This window comes from Egretta garzetta, unplaced genomic scaffold, assembly GCF_000687185.1.
Source record: "Egretta garzetta isolate BGI_Z169 unplaced genomic scaffold, ASM68718v1 scaffold548, whole genome shotgun sequence".
Taxonomy (NCBI): Eukaryota; Metazoa; Chordata; class Aves; order Pelecaniformes; family Ardeidae; genus Egretta; species Egretta garzetta.
In genome coordinates this window covers 761,522-787,967 of record NW_009260502.1, presented here as the reverse complement: position 1 = coordinate 787,967, position 26,446 = coordinate 761,522, and the positions used below count along the sequence as shown (strand labels likewise).

Sequence of the window (26,446 nt, the reverse complement as noted above, 5' to 3'; positions counted from 1 at the left end):
AATATGCTTAACTTAACAAGGAGTAAATGATAAGCAAACATACTATAGGTAGGCATACTTTCTTTCACTCTGCTGTAGGATTATGTAAATCACAGTCAGTTAGGGAGGCAGCTGTCAATCTAATTAGGAATTTCTGCTTTATAGTACTGAGTACAGCTATGGCTGTCACTTCAAGAACAAACACGTATGAGGAAAGATTCAACTGTTTAGGCTACATGAATGTACTGAGACAGATCAAGTTTAAAAAGTGTTAAATAACCTTTTCAGAATCCAGCTGATGAAGTCTTGCAACATACAATGGAAGATGATTAGGAAATGCTTCTTTCAACTCATTATACATGTCAGTGGTATCCAGCCTAGAAGAGAGGAGGACATAGCATGAAAGTACAGATTCTGGGTATTTTTTCGTACAGCTGCTTTAAGCTCGTGTAGTCATGACAGCAGACATACTTGGTCATCCACTGTATTTTTAGATCTCTCAAAGCTTCAGCAAATTCTTCTTTTACATCTTTTTCTTTTTCCTGCTCTCTTTCTTTCTCTTTGCTGCCATTTTTACTCTTTGATGGTGATGGTATCAGATGATAGTGAACAGTAAGGACATCCTGGAGGTGGGAAAAGAGACACATACTGAGAGGGAGATAGAAAACTTTTTTTCTGATGCTATATAAAAGTTAAATCATAGCAAACAACTATGCTTACACCGAGTAAGGATTCTGAGAGCAAAGGCATTAGTTATTAAGAATTCAGGAACTGCTTTAACTTTTTATTTTAGGCAATGCAAGGATGTAAATATTAAACCAGCACACTGGGTTTAAGACAAGAAAGCCTAAAATTTATCAAGTTTTACATTTTTGTATGCATATAATTTTACATAGTATGTAAGGAATCAGAAGGGTGGGGGTTTTTTTTTGTTTGTTTGAAAAAAAACAAATAACTTGGTTAAAAGGCAAAGGAAAAAAATCAGTTAAGAGATCCTGTCCTACAAATCTGGCAATAAACAAATGAATAAATGTGACTGAATTCTAAAAAATAATACCACAGCAGTATAAACATGAATCATGCCATAGGTTACACAAGTTTATTCCTCCTGAGACAATATTTCTCCCATGTGCCCAAATTAGCTGATGCATCCAGTTAACTGTTTTCCAGTTTGCTGCTACATTCCAGTTTCACCTGTATCTGTGCTCAAATTAAGTAGACACAACAGCAAGATTTTTTTTTAAACCCTATATGCTAGCATAGAAATATTGCTATAGTTTGAGTTCATGCTAGACTAGTCAAAAATTACCATGAGAAAATCAGCTATAGCTGTTTAAAAAGAAAATCCTAACTATCTTAGACAATGCTCTGAAGTCCATTTCCTAAGATGATGTACATACAAAAATTTGCAAATAAGCCAGCCCTAGATTTCAGTCATTGCTTCTAAAACATTACAATTGCTAGAGGAGGCAGTTTTGCTGGTTTTGGCTTTAGTGTTGCAACTGTTAAGAAAGCCTCTCCCCAAACCGTGAGGGCACATATCCCATTACTTTACATATAGGATACTTTGTAGAGAAGATCACTTACGTTTTAAATCCTCTAGATACCATTACTGTGTTGCAACATTGAGCAAAATATTGTGTTGCATGCTCAACTGCTGTGGCAATTTAATTATTCATACCAATTATTCCAAGATACATTTGTGGGAATGTACTTCCCATAAACCAGGTCAGTGTTACATAATGAAATGAAATCTTGTGCACAAGTTGGGGTTATTTCAGGTTATTTAAATAGTGCGTAAAAAGGCAACTGTTAGAAACTGCTTTGCATAACCTTGAAATAATGGACTTCCAACACTACACTTCTGAAACTATTCAAGAACATTGATGCAGAACAATTTTATTTGAACTGATAGCAGCTTGCTATGGGTTACTGAAAACAATACTGGTAGGAGAAAGTGACATCACTATTCCCTTAAAAAATTTTTTCCAGCTACTTAATATGTAATCACAGATGATTTACATTTACATATTTTTTTTTAAAACCCAGTTTAGATCGCTAATCTACATTACAGTGTAGCTTTCACAGGAACTATTGTGCACACATGCATTTCAAGTATGAAGTGCACGACCAGGCAGTACACCTAAATAAGACTTCAGCAAGACCTAGGCCAGAGCATAACAAAACAGGTCACAGAGGCAAGCACATGTAGTGGAGGATACAGAAGTCAGGAACATGGTATGGGGCTGGCTAAAGTAATTAGAACAGCTGAAAGCAACAAGTAGTTCATTAAAGCAAACCAAACATTTTAAGCTGCCTAAGAAATTAGTTCAGTACAAAAATCTGAATCAGTAGTGTACAGTGTTTTTAAAAATAGGTCCCCTATGGAGGCTAATACTTGCCTAAGAAAGAAGCCTACCTTCCTAGAAATACTCTTCTAATATTTCAGGACTTCCTTCTTGAAAAGTACTCTTCAATCTTACTTGGCAACATATGTTTGGAGTTATGTATCTAACTGTCCTCTGCATTCTCAAGCCTTGTCTATATGACAAGGCTCTACTACTCCTGGTTTAAATTTCAAACCAAGTGTAATTACATTAACAAAATCCCACTTATATGGATGAACACTTTGATTTAAGAGACTAACTCTACGTAGCTAAACCATCAACATTAAAGTGTCAACTCCCCATTCTCTCAGGTAGGTACTTTATGTCTCATGAAATTCTGTAAGCATTACAAGCTATGACCAAAGGAAAACAATGAATTCAGACCTAGATACCTTCCTTTTTCATAGAACCATAGAATACCAAGTTGGAAGGGACCTCAAGGACCATCTCATCCAACCTTTCTGGGTAAGAGCACCATCCCAGCACCCTGTCCAGCTGCATCTTGAAAATGTCCAGTGTGGCACAGTCAACCACTGCCCTGGTGAGATTATTCCAATGGTTGACTGTTCTCATTGTGAACAATTTTCCTCTCATGTTCAATTGGAATCTTCTCAGGATTAACATGTACCCATTACCCCTTGTCTTTTCCATGTGACTCCTTGTGAAAAGGGAGCCTCCATCTTCTTTGTAGCCACCCTTTAAATACTGGTAGACAGTGATGAGATCACCTCTGAGCTTCCTTTTCTCAAGGCTGAACACACCCCGTTCTCAGCATGTCATCATACGGCAGGCTTCCCCAGTCCTTTGACCATCTTGGTGGCCCTTCTCTGGACCTCCTCCAGCCTGTCCACATCTTTTTTTGTATAGTGGGGACCAGAACCGTACACAGCATAAGCATGTACAGAGCTTACAGAAAAAGAGGCGTGCTCTTCTTTACAGCCGTGAAACTTATTTCATGGGATAAATAAGGCTTAGGTGCTTATCACATTTAACTATCACAGACCATAAGATGGACCGAAGGCTTCTTTCTTTTCTCTATTCTGTCTGTGAACACTAGCATCATTTATAAAACTTGGCAATGCCCTAAATACCAGAAGATCCCCGAATGACACTTTCATTGCCATTACAGAAACATTCATCCTTAGAGATTAAGGAGAAGGAAGAAAGGCACCTCTTCATAATTCAATGCTTTAATCTGTTTTCTTGTTCAAATTTCACTCTAACTATTCCACAGCAACTGAACTGCTAGAGTAGTGTACTGGATTTGATTTTATATATCCCTATAAAAAGATACAGAGCTATAGGCTATATATAGAGAAAGGCAGCAAATGAGCATATTATCCATTGAAAAAATTACTTTAAGGACACTTTCAAATTAATGAGAAAGGTACCCTTTGTTTATCCTCTATAAAAATTAAGCAATATTAACAATTTTGGAAGCATATAGGGTATGCACTTTGGTCAGTGTACTCTGCACAGTTCGATAAGCCTCAGCGAGTTTACTTTTAACTAGAACTAAAAACTGCATACATAAGCAAGCACAATGCCTTCAAAACAGTCACCCCTTAAAAGAGCTTAATTGGCATTTAATTTTGTTTACAGATTTAAATTTGGTTTTGACTGATGTTTCAACATCTGGTACTTTATGTGGAAAAGACATATGAACTGTTATTATTTGTACATTAAAGCATTCACAGCAAAACTAACCATGGGGAAAAGCTCCTTGAAGGAACACATCCCCAGTCTCATTTTCCATTTAATAAATACCATGCACATCTGCATACACACACAGTTATATGTGTATGTGGAATTTGTATCTACTCCAAGATGCATACAATTTGTGCAATGTTACTTATTTTTATGATAATACTCTTATTTAATTGAAAATGAATGAAGTTTCCTGAAGTCACCAGCCAGGCTTACATAAAATTAAATCAGACATGTACTTCATCTTATTTTTGAAGGCTTTCCAATTAAGCAGGGACAGTGTCTTAATGTTCAAAGGAAGTAATCCTTTTACGTTTGACTTCACAATGGTATTTATTAGCCTTCCACTGGTACTTACTGATATCTGCATAATGCATTTCTTGCTTCAAACTGGAGGAAAGGATGGCAGAGTTAGTGAGAAAGATGTAGAAATTTTCTATCCCTTAGCTAATTGTTACAGATTGCTGTTCAAAAGCTGCATTATGTAAACCAACAAAAGTTCTTCTTACAGACCAGAAAAAGTCAATGATCTGTTTTCATTCTAACTACGTTCAGGACAAAACTTGGAGTCAAGAGGAAAAAATAATCAGATCATAACTGCATTACAAAAGTTAGATTGTGAAAGAAGAAAGGTACATAGAACCAATTTGTTTTTCACACCACTGTTTAGCACGTGCCTTCCCTATTAGAGACTGAGGGTACTTCTGAGGCTACATCAGCTTCCCAAGTCACAACAGTAGAGCGCTCGCTACTTCAGTGGGGATCAGTTCAAAGGAAAAACATCACTGAATTCTGAACTTCATACATATCACAGATTCAGTAGTCAGAGAGAAAGGGTTTTTTTGGGTTTTTTTTGTTTGTTTTTTTGTTTGTTTGTTTTTTGTTTTTTTTTTAAGTCCAGACACACTTAAGACAGGAAGACATCAAGTAAAAAACCATGCCCAAGCGTTGTTTTGAGTTTGGGGTTTGTTGGTCTTGTTTTTTTTTTTTTTTAGATAAAATTAAGTTCCCCAAGCATAAAATTACGGATTAGTCATATGATTCTCCTGTATGTATCCAGCAAAACAAAGACACCTGCTTATTCTGTGGAAAGAACCCATTGACTTTTTTGTCCAGTTATAAAAGAATTAACTACCTTCTTTGGAAAAATCGTGCTGCTATTTCCCAGCATAACCTCAAACTGCTTTAATGCAAAACAGAGAAGCTGTTGAAGTATGGGCTGGATGAGCAGTCAGGTGGATTGAAACCTGCTGAATGGCCAGGCCCAGAGGGTGGTTATCAGTGGCACACAGCTGGAGGCCAGTAACTAGCGGTGTACCCAGGGGTCAATACTGGATCGTATTCCTTCATTAATGATCCGGGTGATGGGGCAGAGTGCACTCTCAGCCAGTTTGCAGATGACACCAAACTGGGAGGAGTGGCTGATGTGCCAGAGGGTCATGCTGCCATCCAAAGGGACCTTAACAGACTGCAGAAATGGGCTGTCAGGAACCTCAAAGTTCAACAAGAACTGCAAAGTCTTACACCTGGAGAAGAATAAACACATGCACCCGTACATGGTGGGGGCCACACAGCTGGAAAGTAGCTTGGCAGAAAAGGACCAGGGTCCTGGTGGACACTGGCTTGAACGTAACCCAGCAATGTGCCCTTGCAGCAAAGAGGGCTAATGATGTCCCAGGCTGCGTTAGACATACTACCAGCAGGTCGAAGGAGGTAATCTTTCTCTTCTACTCTGCACTGGTGAGGCCACACCTGGAATACTGTGTCCAGTTCCGGGCTCCCCAGCACAGGAGAGACAGGGATGTACTGGAGAGCGTCCAGTGAATGTCCATGAAGATGATGGACTGGAGCATCTCTCCTATAAGGAATAGCTGAGAAAGCTGGGACTGTTCAGCCTAGAGAAGGCATTTGGGGACTGATCTCATCTATCTGTGTAAGTATCTGTAGGGAGGGCATAAAGAGAAATCCAGGCTTTTTTAGTGGACCAGAGGCAATGAGCACAAACAGAAACACGGGAGGTCCCCTCTGGAAATCAGGAAACACTTTTTCACAGTGGGGGTGACCAAACACTGGGCACAGGCTGCCCAGAGACATTGTGTAGCCTCTATCCTTGGAGATATGCAAAAGCTGTCTGGACATGGTCCTGGGAAACCAGCTCTAGGAGGCCCTGCTCCAGCAGTGAGGTTAGACCAGAAGACCTCCAGAGGTCCCTTCCAGCCTCAGCCATTCTGTGATTCTGTGAAAATAAAAGAACTTTCAAACAACCAGAAATGCCCACCCTGGATTTCTGGTAGTGTCATGCACACAAGTGCAAGCTAACAAGTTCCCTCCCTCCTCAACTAAAAAAAAAAAAAAAAATTTAAAAAAAAAAAAGCTTTCCACAGAGTAGTCACCTGTATCAGAGCAAAAACCACGCATAAAATAAAAGAGGGACTTGTAAATTAACATTTCCGATCCTGAAGAGGGCCTGGACTTGTCTGTGAAAAATATGAAAAATCTACACCTAACTTTTTGGCTGATTGGGTCACAAAAGAAATATATAAATATGTTTGCCATGCTGTAAAACATCTTAGCTGCATGTAAACTTACAACAGGGCAGGGTAAATATTAAAACTTGTAAACTAGGAAGCCCTCAGAATTGCTTTCTCAGAAAAATGTATTAATTAATGGAGCTTTTATGGATCAATGCTTGGAAATACACTGTTTTATTTATTTGCTGCTAGTACACTGATGCCTTTTACGAATAATAGAAGTATCAAGAACAACAGTATTTTAGCTTGGGTGGGTACATACTGCTAAGATTGAACACAAATCTCTGTTCTAAAAACAAAAGAAAAAACAGAATACACAGCCTCTTGGATCTGTTTAATAGCTTTTGTTATGGAAATTAAATTATGATTAGAGTTTAACTCCCTTGTTAGAGATTCACTTAGTGAAGATTTTATACCCTATTCATCAGGAAGCTGTGCATTCACATGGGATTTTAAATCACCTTTCTAAAAGTGATCTGCATGCTTTTTCACATGCAGTATGAAAATAAAATTGCAGCAACGCACATTAAAATCCTTCTTGTGAAGCCTAATTACATTCCCACACAGTTATTACACCAAGACCAGAGTACATTAGCAGGCTCAGTTACCAGCTCACAAAATAACAGATTACGGCAATAAACTGTTATTCATGATCCTCATGCCTTATTTCTAACAAGAGTCCTGACTAATTTGCATGCCACTCCAGAACGCAGCACCTTGAAAGCAAAAGAATGTAAGTAGCCTTACAACTTAAGAACAAAACAAGAAAAAAAAAATCAGTAGCCCTATAAAGGTAGTCTATTAAAATTGGGTTTTTTGTTTTTCATAAAGACTGTTTCAGTCTCTGACTGCTGGCAGAATATTGTATTACCTGATGTAAAAATATGAGAAAGCACAGTATTAGACACTGCTACGTTAGAAGTCACTCACTCCCTTCCCGAAATCTTACACATAGTCCAAAATTATTTCTGTAAATTCTACCACCTGCTACATCACTGTGTAAACTCTAGCCTATTACAAGTTATATTCAGTTTGAGTAGAATCATGAATTGAGAGACTTTTCAATCAATTCCATCCCTCCTAAGAAAAAACTGCTTCCTAGAGTATGTTTTTTTATGACTGTAATGAAGCCAGCTCTCAATTCAGTACATTTGGTATACGGTTAGATACTCAATTCTACATCAAAGTGTTAGGTCTGTATTCAGTTCTCAATCTGCAGACAGAACAGAATAGGCAGAAACACTTGCCACAGAAAATCTTGACCACCAACACTGAAGATTCCTGAGTATTTAAGAAAAATTATGGACCACTAATCACCACATGCATTTTTACAGCACTTATTGCAGAAGTATACAGATGCTCACGTGCCTCTCAGCTTTGTATTACAGTAGTGTTTTGTCATTCTACCAGTACACATACTTAAAGTGCTGAAGTAAATAACTCAGGATATTAAGGAGGTAGATGAGGGAGACAAATTAAAAACCAATACTGGTAGACAAATTCTGTAAGTCATATTCAAAAAGACTTAAGTATATCTTTTTCAAAAACTAACATTCAGTACCTTTTTAAATTTTCCTTGTCGCTTTGCTGCAGACTGCCCCTGGGAGTTAGAATAACATACTGTAAGAAAACATGCACACACCACACAGGATGGAGAGACACCTTCTCTGTACAATTATGGTTATATTTTCAACCTACAGATTTTTAAACTTTTAGAGAGTGTCACATCTATGATCAAACATGCTCTTAAAGCATGCTCTTTCAAGTTTTTAAAATTAATAAAACAATGCATTATTGTGTATACAGTCCGTTATTCCTGTAAGACAAGCAAGTGTTGTTAACCACTTAGCTTAAATTAATAAATTACAGAAATTCAGCCTCAAAAGTGTAGATTTTAGATTTTGACTGTTTAGTGGCATTGTTCTATTTCATCATAAATATACAGAAATTAAGATACATTTTCCCTCACATTTCATTCACTTTCTGACCTTGAAACAACTTTGCTGCCTAGTCCTCCTTTTTTGTCTCCTGGTACATACTGAGGTTCAATAAAAGCAGCAGAGAGTATCTGATGCTATTTGATACCATCCTTTTTCTAGTGAAATATGAACATAATTGTAATGCCTTAGATTATGACATGAAACACGCGTCAGCTAGAATTCCTCTCCATGTAAACTGTTAAGTATTCTTCATCACATGAAATCTGACAGGCAATACCTACCTACCTCCTGCTTCCCATCCCAGAAATTACTGTATCTAACCACTTAGTCTGGTTTTAAAGTAAGATAGACGAGAATTACAACCAATAGTTCAAGGAAGCACAGAATTCAAGTTATGGGAACTATACTACACTATGGTAATGGATTTACCATACATTTCTTAAAAGTATACTTGCAACCTTGCAGGAATCACACAGAAATATAAAACTAAGTGTTTTAGAGTTCTTAGTTACTAGGTTTTCCCTCATTTCTACGTAAATTCTCTTGACAGACATTATCTAACCTGCAGTTACATGCAATCTGCCCCAAAAGTACTACCTACAACCAAATCAGATTGAATAAAAACTAAACTTTTCTACTCAACAAGATCTACAGGTATGTGCCCACCTAATCACAGAAACTTATTTTCTATGAAAACATACTCTTAGTTTTATACATGTTTAGCCACATCTAATGATATATGGAACATAGAGGAACTACCTCTAAATACTAACAATCACCAGGATTGATTCAAATTTATTCTCAGCTTTGCCACCTATTTAAAAATAGTTAAGGGAATCTTCTAAATACTTTAGCAGCAGATACACACAGGAGTGATCTGGTTACTATAATCACTGTTGTACTACAGATTCATACAAGTTAGAAACCCATTTTTACAGGATGCTGCATTATGAGCAAAACACCCCTATAGCTTTTTTCTAGCATCACGTACAGAGTTCTTACATAATTCTGTTGGAGCATACCGTTTTATTAGTGGTTGACAACATCAGTGTGCAATAGGTAAGAGTATCTGCTTATGCACTGTAGTCAGCAAAATTATTAATACTTTGTAACAGTAACATGTAGGCATTAAGAAAGCACATCTTTTTGCTGAAAACTGTATGCATGCAAGGAGGAGTATAGTTGATTATTAGAGAACCAACATGCACAAAACAATACATATGCACTTATTTTTCATTAAAAAATTATACTAAGCTAGGCAATTACACAAAATCACTTTTAAAGGCTCCACAGCAACAAAAAGGCAGTTGCTTCTAGAAATAGAAGGATTCAGAATGAAAGAATTAAATTCAAAATTTAGAAAATGCAATTAAATCAGAAATTAGGAGACGAAAATAAAAACCAGAAGTACTTAGAAGTTACTCTGACTTTATAATGAAGCAACTGTTTCTAAAATGTGTTACGTTACTAAACCTAGTGCTCTTTTGAAGTACTGAAAACATGAAATACAGCACTTTCTGGCATGCCATTTACTTGCTTCAAAAGTTTCAGAAAAAGAAGCCGCCATCCATTTCAAATACTCACAGCTTTCTTTCCAAGTTCTGTTTTGGACAGTGTAAGAGCTCCTGCAAGATAACATCCTGGCCCTGCTCCTTTAGGTATTCTATTCAAAGAAAGAAAGTTCAGTGTTAAAACCAGGTTCATTAATGTTCCATGGGGACCACAATAAAGAACCCAAACAGTGAAAAGAGCAACACAAAAGGAATTACCAAGCCTAAACAGGTAGACACTATCAAAGTACCATTTTAGTTAGGTGCCGAGGCAGCTGGTTAGATGTAGATGAGAAAAACAGGACTTCAGTAACTTACTTGTCATCGGGCAGAGATGTAACAAAGAATGGCTGACTGTGTTTTGGTGGCAATGTCAAACTGTTGGATTTCTTCTTTCCTAAGAGAGCAAGGCTATGGTTTTCATAAATGTCTAAGCTCAAGGTACTAGACAACCTGTGAGAAACAATAAATGGAAGGTCTTTGATGCGATCCAGCTCACTGTTCTGTTCGTGACGAATTTGTAACCGAATAGTGTAATCTCCTTTTTCCAGTTTCACAGAATACTGAAAGAAAGAAGTTCTCATAAATGTCAAGATTAAATACTTCACCATTCACAAAGAAACCCAGAAATAAGACTGTCATGTTGTTCTTGATCCATATAGCTCTAGCCACTTAAAATATGCTAGATTGCTTAGTTTTGGAATCTCCTGAAGACAGAGTGCTTTCAAGACTTCATAGCAGCCAAAACACATTTTGGATTGACTGAAAAAAAATTAAGTTCTCAGAGCACAAAACAGGCTGACATCATTTGTTCCTATTCTAACACGGTATTAACTGCTCAAATAATAATCAGGATTCTGGCTAAACTTTCAGTTTAAGACCTCTAGCAGGTCTGCCTTGATACGCTTTCAGTTTACTATGCAACTTTGGGTGCTCTGTGGTTTAGATCACAAGGTCTTCTACTTTCTCAAACATTGTACCAGCTATTCCTATGAGACCCAATATTCCTGTGAAATTTAAGGCTGCAATTTAAAGAGCTGACAGACTCTTTGCCCTGAGCTTTTTATATATTGTTAGGAATATGCAGATAACACCATCTCCGTTTATTTAAAAACAAAACACACCAACAAACAAGTGCCTTCCTCCCCAGCCCCCCCAACCTCCCCAGCCCCTCAAATTCTTAGTTTTGAAAACATTCTTTTCTGTCAACCTAAAAGAACACCATATGGGTGTTTAGAGCAGTAGCATGTTAAGTTTGCTTTCTGCTGCTGCTATAATACAAAAGGCAGCCCTAAGTAGAAAGGGGCAATTCAGAACTACCCTGCTCCCAGAACTACCCTGCTCCTCTCCTGGGTTAGGGAGTCATGCTTCCTGTTGGTATTTCTTCCTTCATTAAATAATTTTGAATTGCTTTAGAATTGCTCAATGAGGCACAACACCAGAGATTTACAGCATGGTGGTCCACCAGATGTAAGTAACAGATACTTTGGTGATTTTTAGATTTTATAGCACCTTAAAAATGCAGGTTAAGGAACAGAAGTTTAAATACTTTCTGAAATTCATATATAAGATTCAAAAGACATGCTTTAAAAGTTGATCTTTTGTACAATTCCAGAACGATCAATCTATCAAAATAAACATTACATTGATGAAGTTCAATTATGATTTTGGATTGGTAAAAAATAGTTTCAAAACCAAAAACTATGGAAAATGTTTCTCTTATACTTTATTTTTCTCTTTTATCCCCCTCACCCCCGCCAGCATGATCCAGACACATGGTCTGTTCCAACTGAAAAAGATTCCCACAGAGGGTACAGTCTTGTGCAAAAAAATCTACAAGTCTTGTGCAAAAAAATCCCTTTGAAAGACAGCAACAGGAAGCAAACCAAGCTATAGCATTTTAAAGGAGGTTTGAAGACATCAACTGCATGGAAGACAGCCTTCATGGGTACAGAAGCCTCTGATCTATCAGTGGACAAGTCAGACTACAGAAAAATAACGGATCCTTTCCACCTTAAATAGAAAAGTTCAAGGTATCATCTTCATAAAAACCCCAAACATAAAGACAAGACCATGGATTCTCTTCTTGAGAAGCACCAGTCACAATCACAAGAAATCATATGTTAACAGCTTTCTGCAGGTATGAAACACACCATAACTCTTTCTCCTTCCTTGGAAGAAAAAAAAAAAAAAGTCGTAATGTTCTATTTCATGGAAACAAACCTGTCATCACTTTTTTTCATACAAACATATCACCACTGAACCTGTCTTCTTCTGAAGATGTGAGAACATTATACCTATGCAGCAGGAAATGTTAGGAGCTAACAAATGTTAGGAATTGTTAGAAGCTAATGTCTGGGAAGTGGAAAAGAATGAAAATTTTCACTGTGCAGAAAACAGAAGGTAAAAAAATACATTACTCTGTACCTGGTGTGGATAGGCATCTCCTGAACCCATTTGTCTTTTGTTCTGGTCAAAAATAATCCACAGTTGACTATCAAATTCAGATTCATACAACAATTCACAAAGAAGTGGACAGCTTGGAGTTACTTCTCCACTCTTAGGCTATTAAAAGAAAGGTCAAAACATTTAATCCACTATTGAATAAAACCAGTACAATCCTTACACACATATTCAAAAGGATACCTGAACTAAAGCCCATTTCAAGAAACAGTAGCTCCTAAAGAGAACCAAATCAGAATTTTGACTGTAGAGAGTCTAGACTGTGAATCTAGACCTCATTTCTGACAGAAAACTAGTTAAGAGTTAAAATCTGGTTTCAGAAAACATACTGTATTTATTAACAATGTCAGAAAAAGGAAGCACCCATAACCCTTACCTGATGGAAGTTATAGGTCAAAATCATCTCATACAGTTGACGATTATTTGGTAAAATATCTCTGGAGCCCAAAGGTTTTATTTTTGCACTCACTGGTCTGCAGTTAAACAACAAAAAACAACGCAATTTTCTTAACATATTTCTTAAGAAACACATACCCTTTTATCAAAATTTGTCTTGATTAAGCAGAAGCATATTGTGAAATACAACTGAATTCAGCACATGCAATAACATCTCTTAAAATACAGTAACTATCCAGGCAGCATAAATTCCTCAGTTAAAATGAATGTCAGTTCAAAAACAAGGTTTAGTGACATTACAGATGCTGCCAAAGAAAGAAATCAAGAGAACATAGTAAGCACATCTAAATGCTCAAAATCAGAGGCCATTTAAAAAAAAAAAAAAAAAAAAAAAAATCAGGTTACATGTCTAGTATCTGTACTGCAATCAGCACTTTTATTCAGAGATTGAAAGATTAATGGCACAGTAAGTAGAGGACAGAATAAATAGTTGATAATTGTTTGTTACAGAAGGTTGTATCAGAAGAGAATCTGTAAGAGGCCTTACAGAAATCAGGTTAGTAACACAGAAGAATGTTAACATACACTACTAATGTGGTCTATGTTAACTCAGATATAGTTAGGGCAAGCCATTGTTCAGAGCAGCAGAAACACTTCAGACATTAAACATCAAAGAATACAGGCTAAATAATAATGATATAGGAAATAAAGAATAGCAGAAAGAGGGTGGCTTGGCACCATTTAAGCTTACATTTAGTTCAGTCATTCTGACAACCTTTAATTACATGATCAACTTTTTCCTGTGAGATTCTGTCAGCTCATTCATTGACAAGAGCACAGACTAGTCACCCAGTAAAGTATCGGTGCTGGGTCAGACCACAGGTCCGTTTAACCACAGTTTCCTAGGCTGGCAGACACCAGACAGACTGCCGACAGAAGACTTCAGAATGGAGTAATACCACACATGATACATCTCCCCAGTACTCACCCTGCCTCCAAGCATTTGAGGCCAAAACAAGAAGCCATTCAGTACTTTTTTCCCCCCTCTGTGTTATGACTCTTTACTTAAATCAAGAGACACCAATCATGCCTTAATTTAAATTAGTTTACTTAACTGCAGTTCATTTACTGTCAGATGAGCGCCCCAAATATTACAAGGAGATAAGAGCATCTCCATTTTACAAACCAAGAATGAGGCAAAGATATATTAGGGGCCTGTTTTATTTACTCACTTAAGGCATATGAAATCGGGTATTTCTGAGTCTAACATTTGGCAGCACATACATTGAACAATAAACTCCTAGAGACTTCAGTTCCAGTTACAAGTATCCAAAAGCCCTAGAGAGGCCCAAATAATAGAAAACTTTGGATTACTGACCACTGTGAAATTGTCTGGCTCAAGTCTTAAAAGTACTGCTTAAACTATATGGCATTTCTTTTTCCTCCTTGAAGTGACCAACTTCAGGCATTGCTGCACTGGCTAGGAATTTTCCAACAAAGCTTTTCCTCTAAATCACCATGTGCCAAACTGACAAGATAAACACAACTTTCCACATCTGCACCAGATCCTACAAAAACACTTCCAATCAAGCAAGAGAGAGAAGACAGTCTTCCCAGGTCAAAACCAGGCAGGATATGAAGCAGCTGCTTAAAAAAACCAAAACCACCAAACCCAAAACAACAAACTTGAGTACCAAATAACTCTACAATTTGTTTCTTTAGATACGAAATTGGCTCTTACCTCTAAGTGTTTCCTTCAGAAGCAATGGAATATTCTTGTAAAAGTTTGGGGGTTTGGGTTTTTTTTTGGTGGTTGTAGTTTTTTGGTTTTGTTTGGGGTTTTTTTGTTGTTTTTGTTTGTTTGTCTGTTTGTTTTTAAATAGCTTTGTTATGTTTATAAGAATTCTTTAATTTGTATGGAAAAAAATCACCATAATTCTCAAATTTTGTGAAAGTTAGAAGGAACCAAAAAGAGAATGCTGAGAAATTTTATTAATTGATGTTTCCAAACCTACTTAAAATTTGACAAGAATATTGTTGTTATCCTAAATTTCACTGTTAACTTGTTACTGGTTTAACTACACACAAATAGTTTTCCCTCTTTCCCAGTACAGTTCCCCAGAAACTCTACCTCAGCGTCTGAACCCAGCTTTTCAGATTTATGCATGGAGCAATATCTTCATACTTCAACAGGGACTGAACATCAAATCGTACGATGCCTTCTGAAGCATGCTAAAAAAGAGCATATGACAGTTATGCTTCTGTGCACTTACAACGCCAGATGTGGATCACCTGATATGTTACTCAAAAATAAAATGCAAACTGTATTTATCTATACTATAAGAAGTAATACTGCATGAGTCTGAAAGCATCACAAGCTTATCTCTATTTTACAACAGCAGATATACTGGGACTTGCAAAACTTTAGCAATTGGAGCTAAAGTCTTATTAAGTACTTTTACAGAAGTGTACAAGTCATACTTCAAGCAGAGCTGGGATTTGTTTGTGCATTTGTGACAATTTCTTTTGAATATGTAATTCAATAAACACAAGTACTATTCACCTAGAATCTTAAGTATTTTATGGTGCTTCTGCTTAGGATTATTATTACAGAATAGTTTAACTTTGCTAAAAAGAAACAATACTACATACACAGGCTGGTCAAAATAATTTGAAAACTTTTTTTCTAGCAGTATCCCATGACAAAGCCACCTGTGTATCAGCATGATTAGCATTTATTTTATGGAAGTTACAGGTGCTCAAGAAGGAACAGCAAAACTGTATTCTCTCATTTTTAACTCTGTTATTGAGTTGATGCAATCCTGCTGGGGTGGGGGGAACTGCTGAGCACACCACCACCACCAGCTCTTTCTTTTCCTGCTCTACTGGTTCAAGACCTGGTACCTTAACACAATGCATCCACTCTTTTTTTCCCCAGTTTATTCAGCTCTTAGAGCCTGAATACATCCAAATTCACCCGTGGGGCAGCTGTCATTTGCTCTGGCCCTTAGCTGCAAAAAAAGGCAGGAGCCAGGATAAATTAGCATGGTGCTACTTCATGTAGGTATTGCCATCTCAGCTCTCAAAGAAAGCTCTCTCCTGAGGGAGGCAAAGTCAAACCAAACCAGGCCGTGCAGGACAGCAGAGAACACAGGAGCAAGATAAAGTACTGGAAATACTATGAAGCTAATATTTTTAGCAACTTTTTCAATCCTTTAGTATCACAGAACCTTAGGACTCATGATACTGCCCATCCACTGTGCCTTCAACTGCCCTAAACGATGAATCTCAAGCCAATCGACACATCTCAATAAAACACTGAACAGAAAATAAATTTTAATGACATTTTATTCTGAAAATGGTATTCAGAACATTGTCTTTTAACAATGTTAGTCTAGATATTAAAGTTCAAGAACTGTGGTCCCAGCAAAGTTTATTCACACAAACACTTGCTAGTGTAAGTATAGTTACAATTTCAGTCTTTCTATTGGAGTTAGGTTTGGGGTTTTTGTTAGTTTTTTTTTCCTTTCTATTTTTTTCCCCTACTGAATTTATCATGAAAAGGCATAGAAAAAAAAATTAATAGTGGTAGCGGGCATTTCTGTGGGACTGTACTCCTATTTACCTATTTTTAAGAGAAAACATGAACATCTCATGTATAGATACTTTTAGTCTTTCTACATACAGGCAAGAATGAAGAAAAGCTTTTTTTAATCTGAGATACCATAGGACTTCAATATAATTCAAAATAAACACTCTGGAAAACTTACCATGTTTAGCTGAGGAGAAGCACAAAGTACACCATGGAAAGAAATTGTGTAATTAATACTAACATCGCTAAGGCTTGCCCACCACCGAGCAACACAAAATTCGATGGTTTTTCCAGCCTGGGTAACAAAAGCAGAAAGTTAGACTCAAGCGCCCATCTTCCCCTGTATTCACCCCAGCCTCCCTCATCCCAAGCCAAAAAAATTGGAGCATAGCTCAAAAAAGACTCCAGTTTACTCCAATTGCATAGATTTGTACACTACCAAGTAAGACATTATACTTGGTCCAGAAAACACAAGATAGCTCCAACAAAACAGGATGACCGATGACCACATGAAAACAAAGAGTGTCTGGGGTATACCCTACCGAGAAAGGTACAGCTTTTAAATGTTATGCCTTCCTTTCCTATCCTTCAAACTAAGCAGATGGGTTAGTTCACAGGTGAGTTTAATATCTGTGCCCTAGAAAATGTGTATTGGGAGAGAAAGAGAGCACACACTCTGCCTAAATAAGATGACATGAAGCTTGGGAGGTTTGGAGTTTTTTTGTTGTTGATCGGGGTTTGGTTTTGGTTTTTTAACTAACATGATGAAATTCACAATGTGTCAGTGGGAAGAACTTAGCTTAGGGTCCCCCACCTGACATTTTCACAGAGGGTAAGGGACTGAATAGCACAGAAATCACAGCTGTATGGCTTTAGCCATACAACTAAATTAAGTACGGCAGGGAACAAACTTGGGAAGTGGACTTTGTCATCCACACCCCTAACTGTCACTCCCCGGTTCTGTTTTGGATTCTTGAGCTAGCATTATTCAAGCTAAGCCTGCTGTATTTAAACAGTATGAATGTAAGCCACTCAGTTACCACCTGGCTTCAACATCACTGAGATGTCCCAGACTACCACATTAAGTGCTAAAGGCCAAACATGCTGAACTACCTCTATCCAACAAATCATAGCCCCTATTTGAAAGGGAAACAAACTGGTTTGTATAAACAAGTACCAACAAATTGAAGAGATTAACATGTATTATAAGGGCACTACCAAATAATGAAGGAACACTAGCAAGCTATTAGATATCTTTTCAAAACTGAAGACCAGATGCATTCACTACTGTAACAAAACGTATGATTTCTTGGGTTTGCGGTTTTTCTTTGGGAAAAAAAAAAATAATCCAGAATTAGTTACGTTATACTGCACTGATATATTACTTTCTCTTCTCTCACGCCACCCCAAGGTAACTTACTAAGACAGGAAATGCTTCAGTCACTGATCCTTTTTCTGGTAAGGATGAAAATTTGTAGAACTCATGGCTTCTATACGCTTTTTGTTTCACTAGCTGAACAGCATGAAGAACAAACTTGGCAGTCACATCAGCTGAACATGAACACACTGTCACTTCTAGATTAAAGAAAAAAAAATTAAGTTTAGTTTAAAGAGCCAAGCATTTTAGAAGGAAAGCAGAGATTCACCAGAAAAAACACTAGTTTCACAAGCAATTTGTAATTTAAGAAGTTATGTGGTACCCCGAGTGGCTCCATATCTTACAAAGACCCTTTCAGATGAAGGAAAACTAGGCAAATTCAGAGACCAGTTAAGAGAAACATGACTCAACTAAATAGTGAAAATTAATCAGACAGTACAGATGTATAATCTGTACAGGACAGACCACTGCTGAATTCCAAGTTATGAGTCTAATCACGTTTTCTTCAGTCAAGACATCTTTCAACACTACATCCATCCACCTTAAAAACTAGGCAAACCTCAGATAGTAATAATTTTCCACAAACATGGGGTATTCTTCCAGTTATGGGCAATCACTTCAGACTGTATTTGCCGGTTTCTAGAAGACTCAGAATCAGGATTCCACTATACCAGAAACCATGAGATAATGCAAAATCAGTCCAAGACCTTAAAATCAAATAAATATTTTACGTATTCATAGGTTAAATCCTTCAGTTCTTATTCAGGCAGAACTCAAAATGATTCTAAGACAACTTTGTCAAGTCTGACAGATGCTATTTTTTAATTTAATTAATGTGTCTTTTTCCTTACCAGCCCATGTAGCTCCCTGTGGAACATCAATGAAGTGCCTTCGGATTTGACCAGGTTTAAAATGAACATCTGTATATGTCAGGTCATAGCTTGATGATTCATCTACTCTGTATATTAAGAAGAAAACACAAACAGTAATCAAACAAGTGGTGAAGCCTCCTTTTTTTTTTTTTTTTTTTTTTTTTTTTTTAGTATTTTTAAATGCAAAACTACTCTCAGAAAAAGTCTACAGTGAGGACATTTAGTCCTCAGCACCAATTATTTTAATCTGCACTAGTACAGAATTTGACAGCAATGTATCTAAAAAGTTTAAAACACCAGTTCCACCACATTATGTAGACACCCTCCCTGCCTTCCTGGAGTTACTGTGCTTAAACATAAGTATCAAAGAATCCTAGTTTTCAGTGGATCTGCTTTTCCTGTCTGAGTCACTTTCCACTAAAGCGAGCTAAGGTATGTAAGAAGTAATAATTCTATGAATGAGTTAGAGATGAGTTAGAGAAAAGTTAATTTTTTTTTTTCCCTCTCAGGGCAGATTGTCCGCTGAACAGGTTCAATAAGATACTCTCCTTCCTTACCAAGATCACTGAAGTCATATGTTTACACCAACAATGGGCACAATACTAACTCTCCAAATTTGCTGTATTAAAAGTCACGATGGAAACTTAGCCCAATGTTCACCTGCCAAATAATGCTCCCTGCCTGTATGTACTCTAGTCCACCAGTTAGAAATGAAAAAACAAACTCCAGTTGACCTACACCTGTAAGTATATTGACTGATACTTTGGTCAGGAAGGCAGAAGTCATCTGTACTCTGATGGACCAGGAAGCTGCTGCCACTGTGGCTAAGCCCACCAGAACACACTGCCTTCTGGCTGCCAGCACCAAAACTACAAAAAAGCCACTGCTGCCTAAGTCTGCTGCGAGAATATTTTCAGATCTCTGCTCCCTTATCAATGTTAGTAGTAAGTTCAAGAACTCCCATAGAAAGTGGTGAAATAAATGACAACAAGTAAAGTGGGTACAGAAAATGAAACTAAACTTAAAAAACACAGTTAAAGCCTGGGTTTACTGACCTTGTTGGTATAACAACAGTTATTGGAACTCTGAACAGAGGGCCTGCATTAGGCATTGCTATATCATATCCGCACACCTAACAAAATAAAATACAGCCACTTAAAATCTTTGGTCAAAATGAAATCATAGAAGACAACATTAAACTTAAACTACTTGCAGAGCATTTTGAATCTTTGTAGTTATCACTGAGGGGAAAAAAAAAAAAAAAAAAAAAAAAAAAAAAAGATCTTCATTTGACCACTGTCACCCTAGCAATAGTGAAACAACAACATTCACCAAGAAAAAAAAAATATTAGTTTTCATACTTATACTCATGTCTTTCCCCAGAACTTTTATACTCATGTCTTCCACCAGAAGATTTCAAGCTTTCAACCCACACTTGATAGTCCCTATATCAAAAGCTCAACCTAGTTTCAACACAGAATTTGTCCCAAACAGCCGTTCAGCTATTTTTGTTGTTGTATTAAAAATATTTTAATCCTTGTTTTCCAGGATTATGTTTAAGAAAATGCAGTTTGATTTACCATGCCTTTCATGGCCAAGCTTTAAATACTATCTCTAAAACTTGTTCCATCATCACTCTAATAAAATGTTCTTGGTGCTACCATAAAAGACTTGCAACTCTAAGTGTCTTAAGCAAGTCACTTCTAAAAAGCAAGTTAATATCATCTTCATTATGATCAACTACAATATAATGGAAACATTTCAGCGTTAATATAAGGCTTGGGATGAGGAAGGAGACGGATGAAAAATATTTTTTGTTGGTGGATTTCTTTTGCAGGAGTGAAAAAGGATGGTTGTGAGAGAAAATGAGAAATTTAATGGCTTTCATATTAAATTTGTCCAAATTTAAAAAAAAAAAATAATCATGGGTCCATATAAGATTGCATGGCAACACTACAAAAGCTAGGCCAGTCCTCAAGCCACCACAGAAAGAGAAAAATATTTAAGACCCCATAAAACCACAAACCTCTATCCTCAATTATAATACAGGACTGAGCCAGATAGTCAAAGGTGAAAATATATCCTGAGAAAAAAACTTAATGAATGGTTATTTATTTGTTTTATAATTCTATATGCTTTTATTTTTTAAATACAACAACAGTTACGCTGTACAAAATCTCACTGGCATGCGCTATACAACACTGCATACCATAATTATTGCTAAACCCTGGATTCAGCCTGTTAGTGAATGGAGTGTGGCAGTATTTTCTGGTCTGTACAGCACACAGCTTTTATTTCCTTAAAAACAACTTCTATAAAAAGGTTGACAGATACCACATGAAAAGGAAAGGGCAGACAATCTTGCTTAGATCACCAATAATTCAATACCTCTGTATAATGTAGTCCTTCTCTCAGGCCACGTGGATCCACACGAATATTAATGTGTCGGCACTGGTTCATAAGCTCTAAATGACTAGGACACTGGACCCATGGTGCATTTGAAGTTAAAGCTAAATGAAGCTGGAGAGATATTCTTTCAGTATTTTCTGTCAAGAAACAAATTTTAAAAACAGTTCAGTAACACAAATATGTGCTCATATTCTAATATATCACAGTATTTGCCATTAAAATGTACACATCAATAAAACATAACAGGAACCAATTCCTTAGGGCCCCTGGATGGAAGCAGGTATAAACTTTCTTGTATAGATGCAAAGTCTTGCCTAACGCAAAAAAATACAATAAAAAGCAACAGCACTGATTCTGAAGGCCATGCTAATTATCAAATTACATTACAGAGCAACCTAAGCAAGAGGTAAAGGCTATTAAAAAATTACTATGATAACCTAGTCCTACTTTGTAAACAGTCAATTTAGCCAACTTTGCAAATTAGCTTCCATGTCAAAAAAGCTATGGGTTTAAGCACAGCTTCCAGAAAAGCATCCAACCCTAGTTGAAATGTTTTAGTGATTAAAAAACCAGTTTTCTCCTGCTCTAAAGATTAATGACACTTTGAAAAAAATTCAGGTTTTACGCTTTAAATTTAATTTTAAATTTTAGTTTTATATTTAATTTAATAACACTTTGGAAAAAAGTAACCTTAGCTTAATTTTCAGACATTTCATTACATCTTTGCCAAGCACAGAAAACAACACTCTATTATCAGATATAATTCCCTCATAGGTATACGAGAAGCAATAAAAGCTCAAAGAGAACTTCAACAGACAGACCGAGCGGATCAGCCTCCCTTAACCTCTTACTACAGTTTCTCAAACTGTCTTGTTGAACACACCAGACACAGCACAGAAATAACAGCTGGACAGGTACTAGGGAAACAACATCATGCTAAAAGCCAGTCATCCATTACAAATGTCTGTGTTTTCAGATTGTTTGCTTCCTGCAAAGTCTATGCTATGATATTTTATTCTCTGGTGTCAGATTGTAAATTTAAAAAGCACCAAATGCAATGTAACATGTCAAAAAACTAAGTTACCCAGGTCAGTAATCTGTCCTGATTCATACCCTTTCTTCCGCTAAATAAACTCACCCCTTTGTCGCATGCCCACCTTCTTGGGGATCACTGGTTTCAGGAAATGAATTAATCCCCGTAAAAAGCTCTCACATGGATCATTTTTTGAATACAGTGTAATTCAGTCCGTCAGTGAGTTCCAACTTTATTAAATAAAGTAAAGCAGGGCAAAACAGTTTTGGGTTTTTTTTGAGAAAAGATGTCAAACCTTATTCTGATTTGCACAATTACTTTTACCCTGTTAGCATGTAACCAAAGCCTGCATCAACTCCTGTACTGCCTTTAGATATATTTATGTTTATCCATTATTAGATACTGAATGCAAGTCTAGTTTGTTAAACAAAGATTTTTCTCAGGTTGTGGAAACTCAGATAAAGTCCAAATCCAGAATTTTTAGTCTTTAAATAAGTGAGAAACTAATTTCTGGGTAAGTTCTTTCATCTTTAGAACAGTAATCATTCTTTGTCAAGATTTATCTACAACAAAAACCCTGAAGTTATACAATTTTATGAAACATTAGGGAAAAATATGGAAAAATAATCAAATATCCCTGACTCCACAACTTTGCTTTGAATTTCTTCAGAATAGAGAGAGATCTCTTTTTTTCAGTGAGAAGAAGCATGAAGCAACAGACTCGCCCAAAACATGGAAGTGCTGCCTTTGTAAGTCTGACAGCTTTTTTGTTTAAAGATTACACTTTATTCCCCTCTCCCAGCCTCAGTATACAAAAGCTCTTTCCTACCTGTATTCTCAGGAAAGACAGGTTCTATGCCAACCCCATGATCAGAAGGTGCAGCTATCTGGGCAGGATCTCTGAGGTAGATTCCACGGTTGCTGCCGACAGTAACTGTAAAGCCTATGTTACTTGTGAACGATGAATTCTGAATGAGGTAGTCATAGGCTTTATCAACCTGTTAGAAAGAACATATTCCAAAATAAAAAATTTCAACTTGATAGTAATTTATACATATCATGTTCAATATGAAGTGTTCAGCAAGCACAGCAACAAACAGTGAAATAACTCACATGCTACCTGAGCCCCACTGATTGCGCCTTACACGACACTCAGTACAGAAAATGAAGCAACATTTTCAGTCTGCAACAGCCACACAGAGCACAGAAAGTCAAGAACATTTAAAAAAAAAAAAAAAAAGAAGAAACAAATCTCCTTCGCTATAAATCCATCAAAAGATGCATAACAAAAGTTTTCAGAGATGACTTCAAAGACAAAGGGGACTTCAAAGGCCCAGACCTACTATACTAGTTTAGATACCTTTCTCATATGTGGAGTGAGTCTGGTTAAGCATTTAAACTTTTAATATGATACAAGAAGTTGAGCAGTTCAAGAGAGACAAGCAATATGGGATGCCCAAATAAGTTTTATATGTTGATATGAAATAAGAGAATCAGGTAATGAAATCCAGCCCTGGATTTAAGCAAATGAACTGTCACAGTAAACTCAGATGACAAGTTCACCTTTTTGTTTTATAAAGGCATCCTTCTATCTTGCTTTCTATTCTATTGACTCCAAAAATCTTACATTCTCTTCTACTTCAGTGTGAGCTACCTTCACCAGCAGAGATTAGGGCACTCTCCTTTGAGACAAGTGGACATACAACAGCCTCAGTCTCTCATGTCTTAATACACGCTTTAATTACAGACTACTAAATCATAAGATGACTAGTGCATTTCATTTTTCTGTAGCAATGCTTTTTTATTTAATATGGCTACCACTATTGTTGCCTTCTGTATCAAAGTTGGTATTACAGATATGCTTAGCGGATGTTACCTACCAGGTTCTGGTGCCTCCAGAATGTGAGTTTAGGGCTAAGCATTTACTATCTAGCATCTTTAAGCATGATAGCAAAATCTCAATATCTCTATTTGGCTAGGATGGGAGGGATTTTAGGCAAAAACCAGCATCAGCTCTTTAAGAACCTAAGCTTATGCACAGGGAGACTGTCATGAACTATGCCTTCACCATACAAAGGGTCACATCAGAGATTTCCAAGCTCCTTAGAAGTTCACAGGATACAATGAACACTCAAGACTTTTCAGTGCAGGCCCAGAGCAAGGTCATCACACAACTGCAGCTGTACTGCTTTGTGAACCAGCGTGGGTATCTCTGTGTTTTCACTGCCCAGAACTTACAGTTCCAGCTATTGTCTGCACAGAACAAGTTCACCTCTCTCTTGTGATAGCATAAAAACATTTTTGGACATTAGGACAGAATTTAGGCATCCAAATCCACATGTGGGTGACAAAAACCCACATCCCACTTTTATGTCCACATACCTTTTTGATCAGTCTAAGAATGCGTCCAGCTAACACATTTATTCTACAGTAACTGCATGCTGAAACTGAAAGAACTGTCTCATTCCTCCTCCCCTCCCACTACATTCCCTTCTTCACCCTCAATCAGATCCGAGAATCAAGTAGCAAGGGAGCAAACTGAGCAAGCTCATCCAGAAAGCCACTCTGGTTTTGTGGGTTAGTTTTCCACTGGCAGTTATCTATATTACGTTGGCTTTTTTGCTAGCAAGTACCTGAATAATACCATGTCCTTGTGCAAACACTTCTATGTTTTCAGCTTTCACTGCAGTATTTTCTAAAGCTCTTCTGACAGAATGAACCGTGTAATGAATATCATTAGCTTTGAGTCCTGAAATTAAAAATAAGGGTATTACTGGATACAATAAAAAATTTGAAAGTTGCAGTATTTTTTTTTAGAGGAAAAATATCTAATCTCTTTCAGACTATGCATCTATATTTAACATTGGAGCACATTACCTGACAATACTAATGCAATGCCTCCACACGCATTGGGAGAAGACATGGATGTGCCATTCATGAGTTGTGTTCCTCGCAGAGTCCAGTTTGGAACAGAAGCAATAGCACCTCCTGGGGCACTGATACTTACTCCAAGGGCTCCATCAGTGCTAGTATGAAAACAGAATGGTTGGAAAAAAAAAACACACCAAAACAAAAACCACATTTTTTTTCTGCACACTTTATCTTGAAGTTATCTGTACACTTAAAAAAATAATTTTAGCTTTTGGAAACATTCACAAGTCTATTACTTCACAGTCTATTAACCCATTAAAGCTAAGAAAAAGTAAGCCACTAAGTAGCAATTTAGAATGTCACATTAATCATCAGCTATGCCTGTTTTACAGTGAGTGTTTTCTAAACTTTTACTCCTTCAGTACTCTTCACCAGGCTTCTGTTTATTCAGCAGAATATCTTCTGGGATTTGAATTAGAAAATGCACGCAAACAAACCTATTAAACACTTCAATACATAAATTAGTATTCTATATAGCCTATTTGACAGTTATTATTTTTAAAGAAAAACAGTAAAAGGGAGAGAAAAGATCCAAAATGCAGATCTCCAATTTTGCATGTTGCCACTTTACTACCAGGTCAAATTCTGAATTACAATACAGAACCTGAGACAAGGAGAGCAAGGGGAGAAGGCAAAAAAAGGAATGCCAAGAGGTGGATCAGGATCAGCTGGGACTAAGCCACCTTTCTTTCTTGCCCACGCATATTTAAGAATGGAGAAAGTACCTAAGGCACAGTTAAACCAGCATCTACTTTTCAACTGTACGAGCCAGATACACTCCATCTTCCTTGCTCTGGACAGACAAAAACTGCACCACTTGAATAAGGGCAGCATTGTGCCTGTGCTATTAAGTTCCGTGGAGATGCAGGCTATTTTAGGGTATTTATATTCCACACTAACAGCTTCTTATATCTAAAATCTGTCCCAATTCAGAGTATTCTCAGTATGATACTGTAATGCAATGTTTGGACGTATTTTATGACAGCTCTATATAAACAACAGCTTCAGTATCGTGACATTTCTGGCCAAGCAGTGCACAGTGTATCTGCCTGAAGGCCTCTACTGCTTACTTGGGCAGACTGACCCCCTACCCCAAGCCTGCTCTAGCAAACCTGCGTGTTGCATCCTACACAAAGGGAATCCTCCTTTGGCCAGACTTGGGCCTTTCAGCTGACATACGCTTGTTCTGACTATCTTACAATGCAAAGTGAAAAAGCACACAAAATGCAGTTTTTATATATATGTGTGTGTGTATGTCAATATTAATTACAAATCTTT

At 37.0% G+C, this 26,446-nt stretch overlaps 1 protein-coding gene across 1 annotated transcript in view; it reads right to left on the bottom strand.

The window, feature by feature from the left end:
* Positions 1–26,446, bottom strand: part of TPP2 (tripeptidyl peptidase 2) — a 52,116-nt gene that overhangs the window by 13,104 nt on the left and 12,566 nt on the right. Inside the window, exons 11-26 of the mRNA XM_035900109.1 lie at positions 25,115–25,263; positions 24,871–24,986; positions 23,067–23,235; positions 21,184–21,341; positions 19,851–19,927; positions 18,775–18,881; positions 17,966–18,120; positions 16,724–16,840; positions 15,085–15,185; positions 12,934–13,030; positions 12,522–12,659; positions 10,413–10,657; positions 10,129–10,207; positions 8,166–8,204; positions 451–602; positions 260–356 (exon numbers count right to left, since the gene is read on the bottom strand). Coding sequence (XP_035756002.1) covers positions 260–356; positions 451–602; positions 8,166–8,204; positions 10,129–10,207; positions 10,413–10,657; positions 12,522–12,659; positions 12,934–13,030; positions 15,085–15,185; positions 16,724–16,840; positions 17,966–18,120; positions 18,775–18,881; positions 19,851–19,927; positions 21,184–21,341; positions 23,067–23,235; positions 24,871–24,986; positions 25,115–25,263 — 1,996 coding nt within the window. The remainder of the gene's footprint in view (positions 1–259; positions 357–450; positions 603–8,165; positions 8,205–10,128; positions 10,208–10,412; positions 10,658–12,521; positions 12,660–12,933; positions 13,031–15,084; positions 15,186–16,723; positions 16,841–17,965; positions 18,121–18,774; positions 18,882–19,850; positions 19,928–21,183; positions 21,342–23,066; positions 23,236–24,870; positions 24,987–25,114; positions 25,264–26,446) is intronic.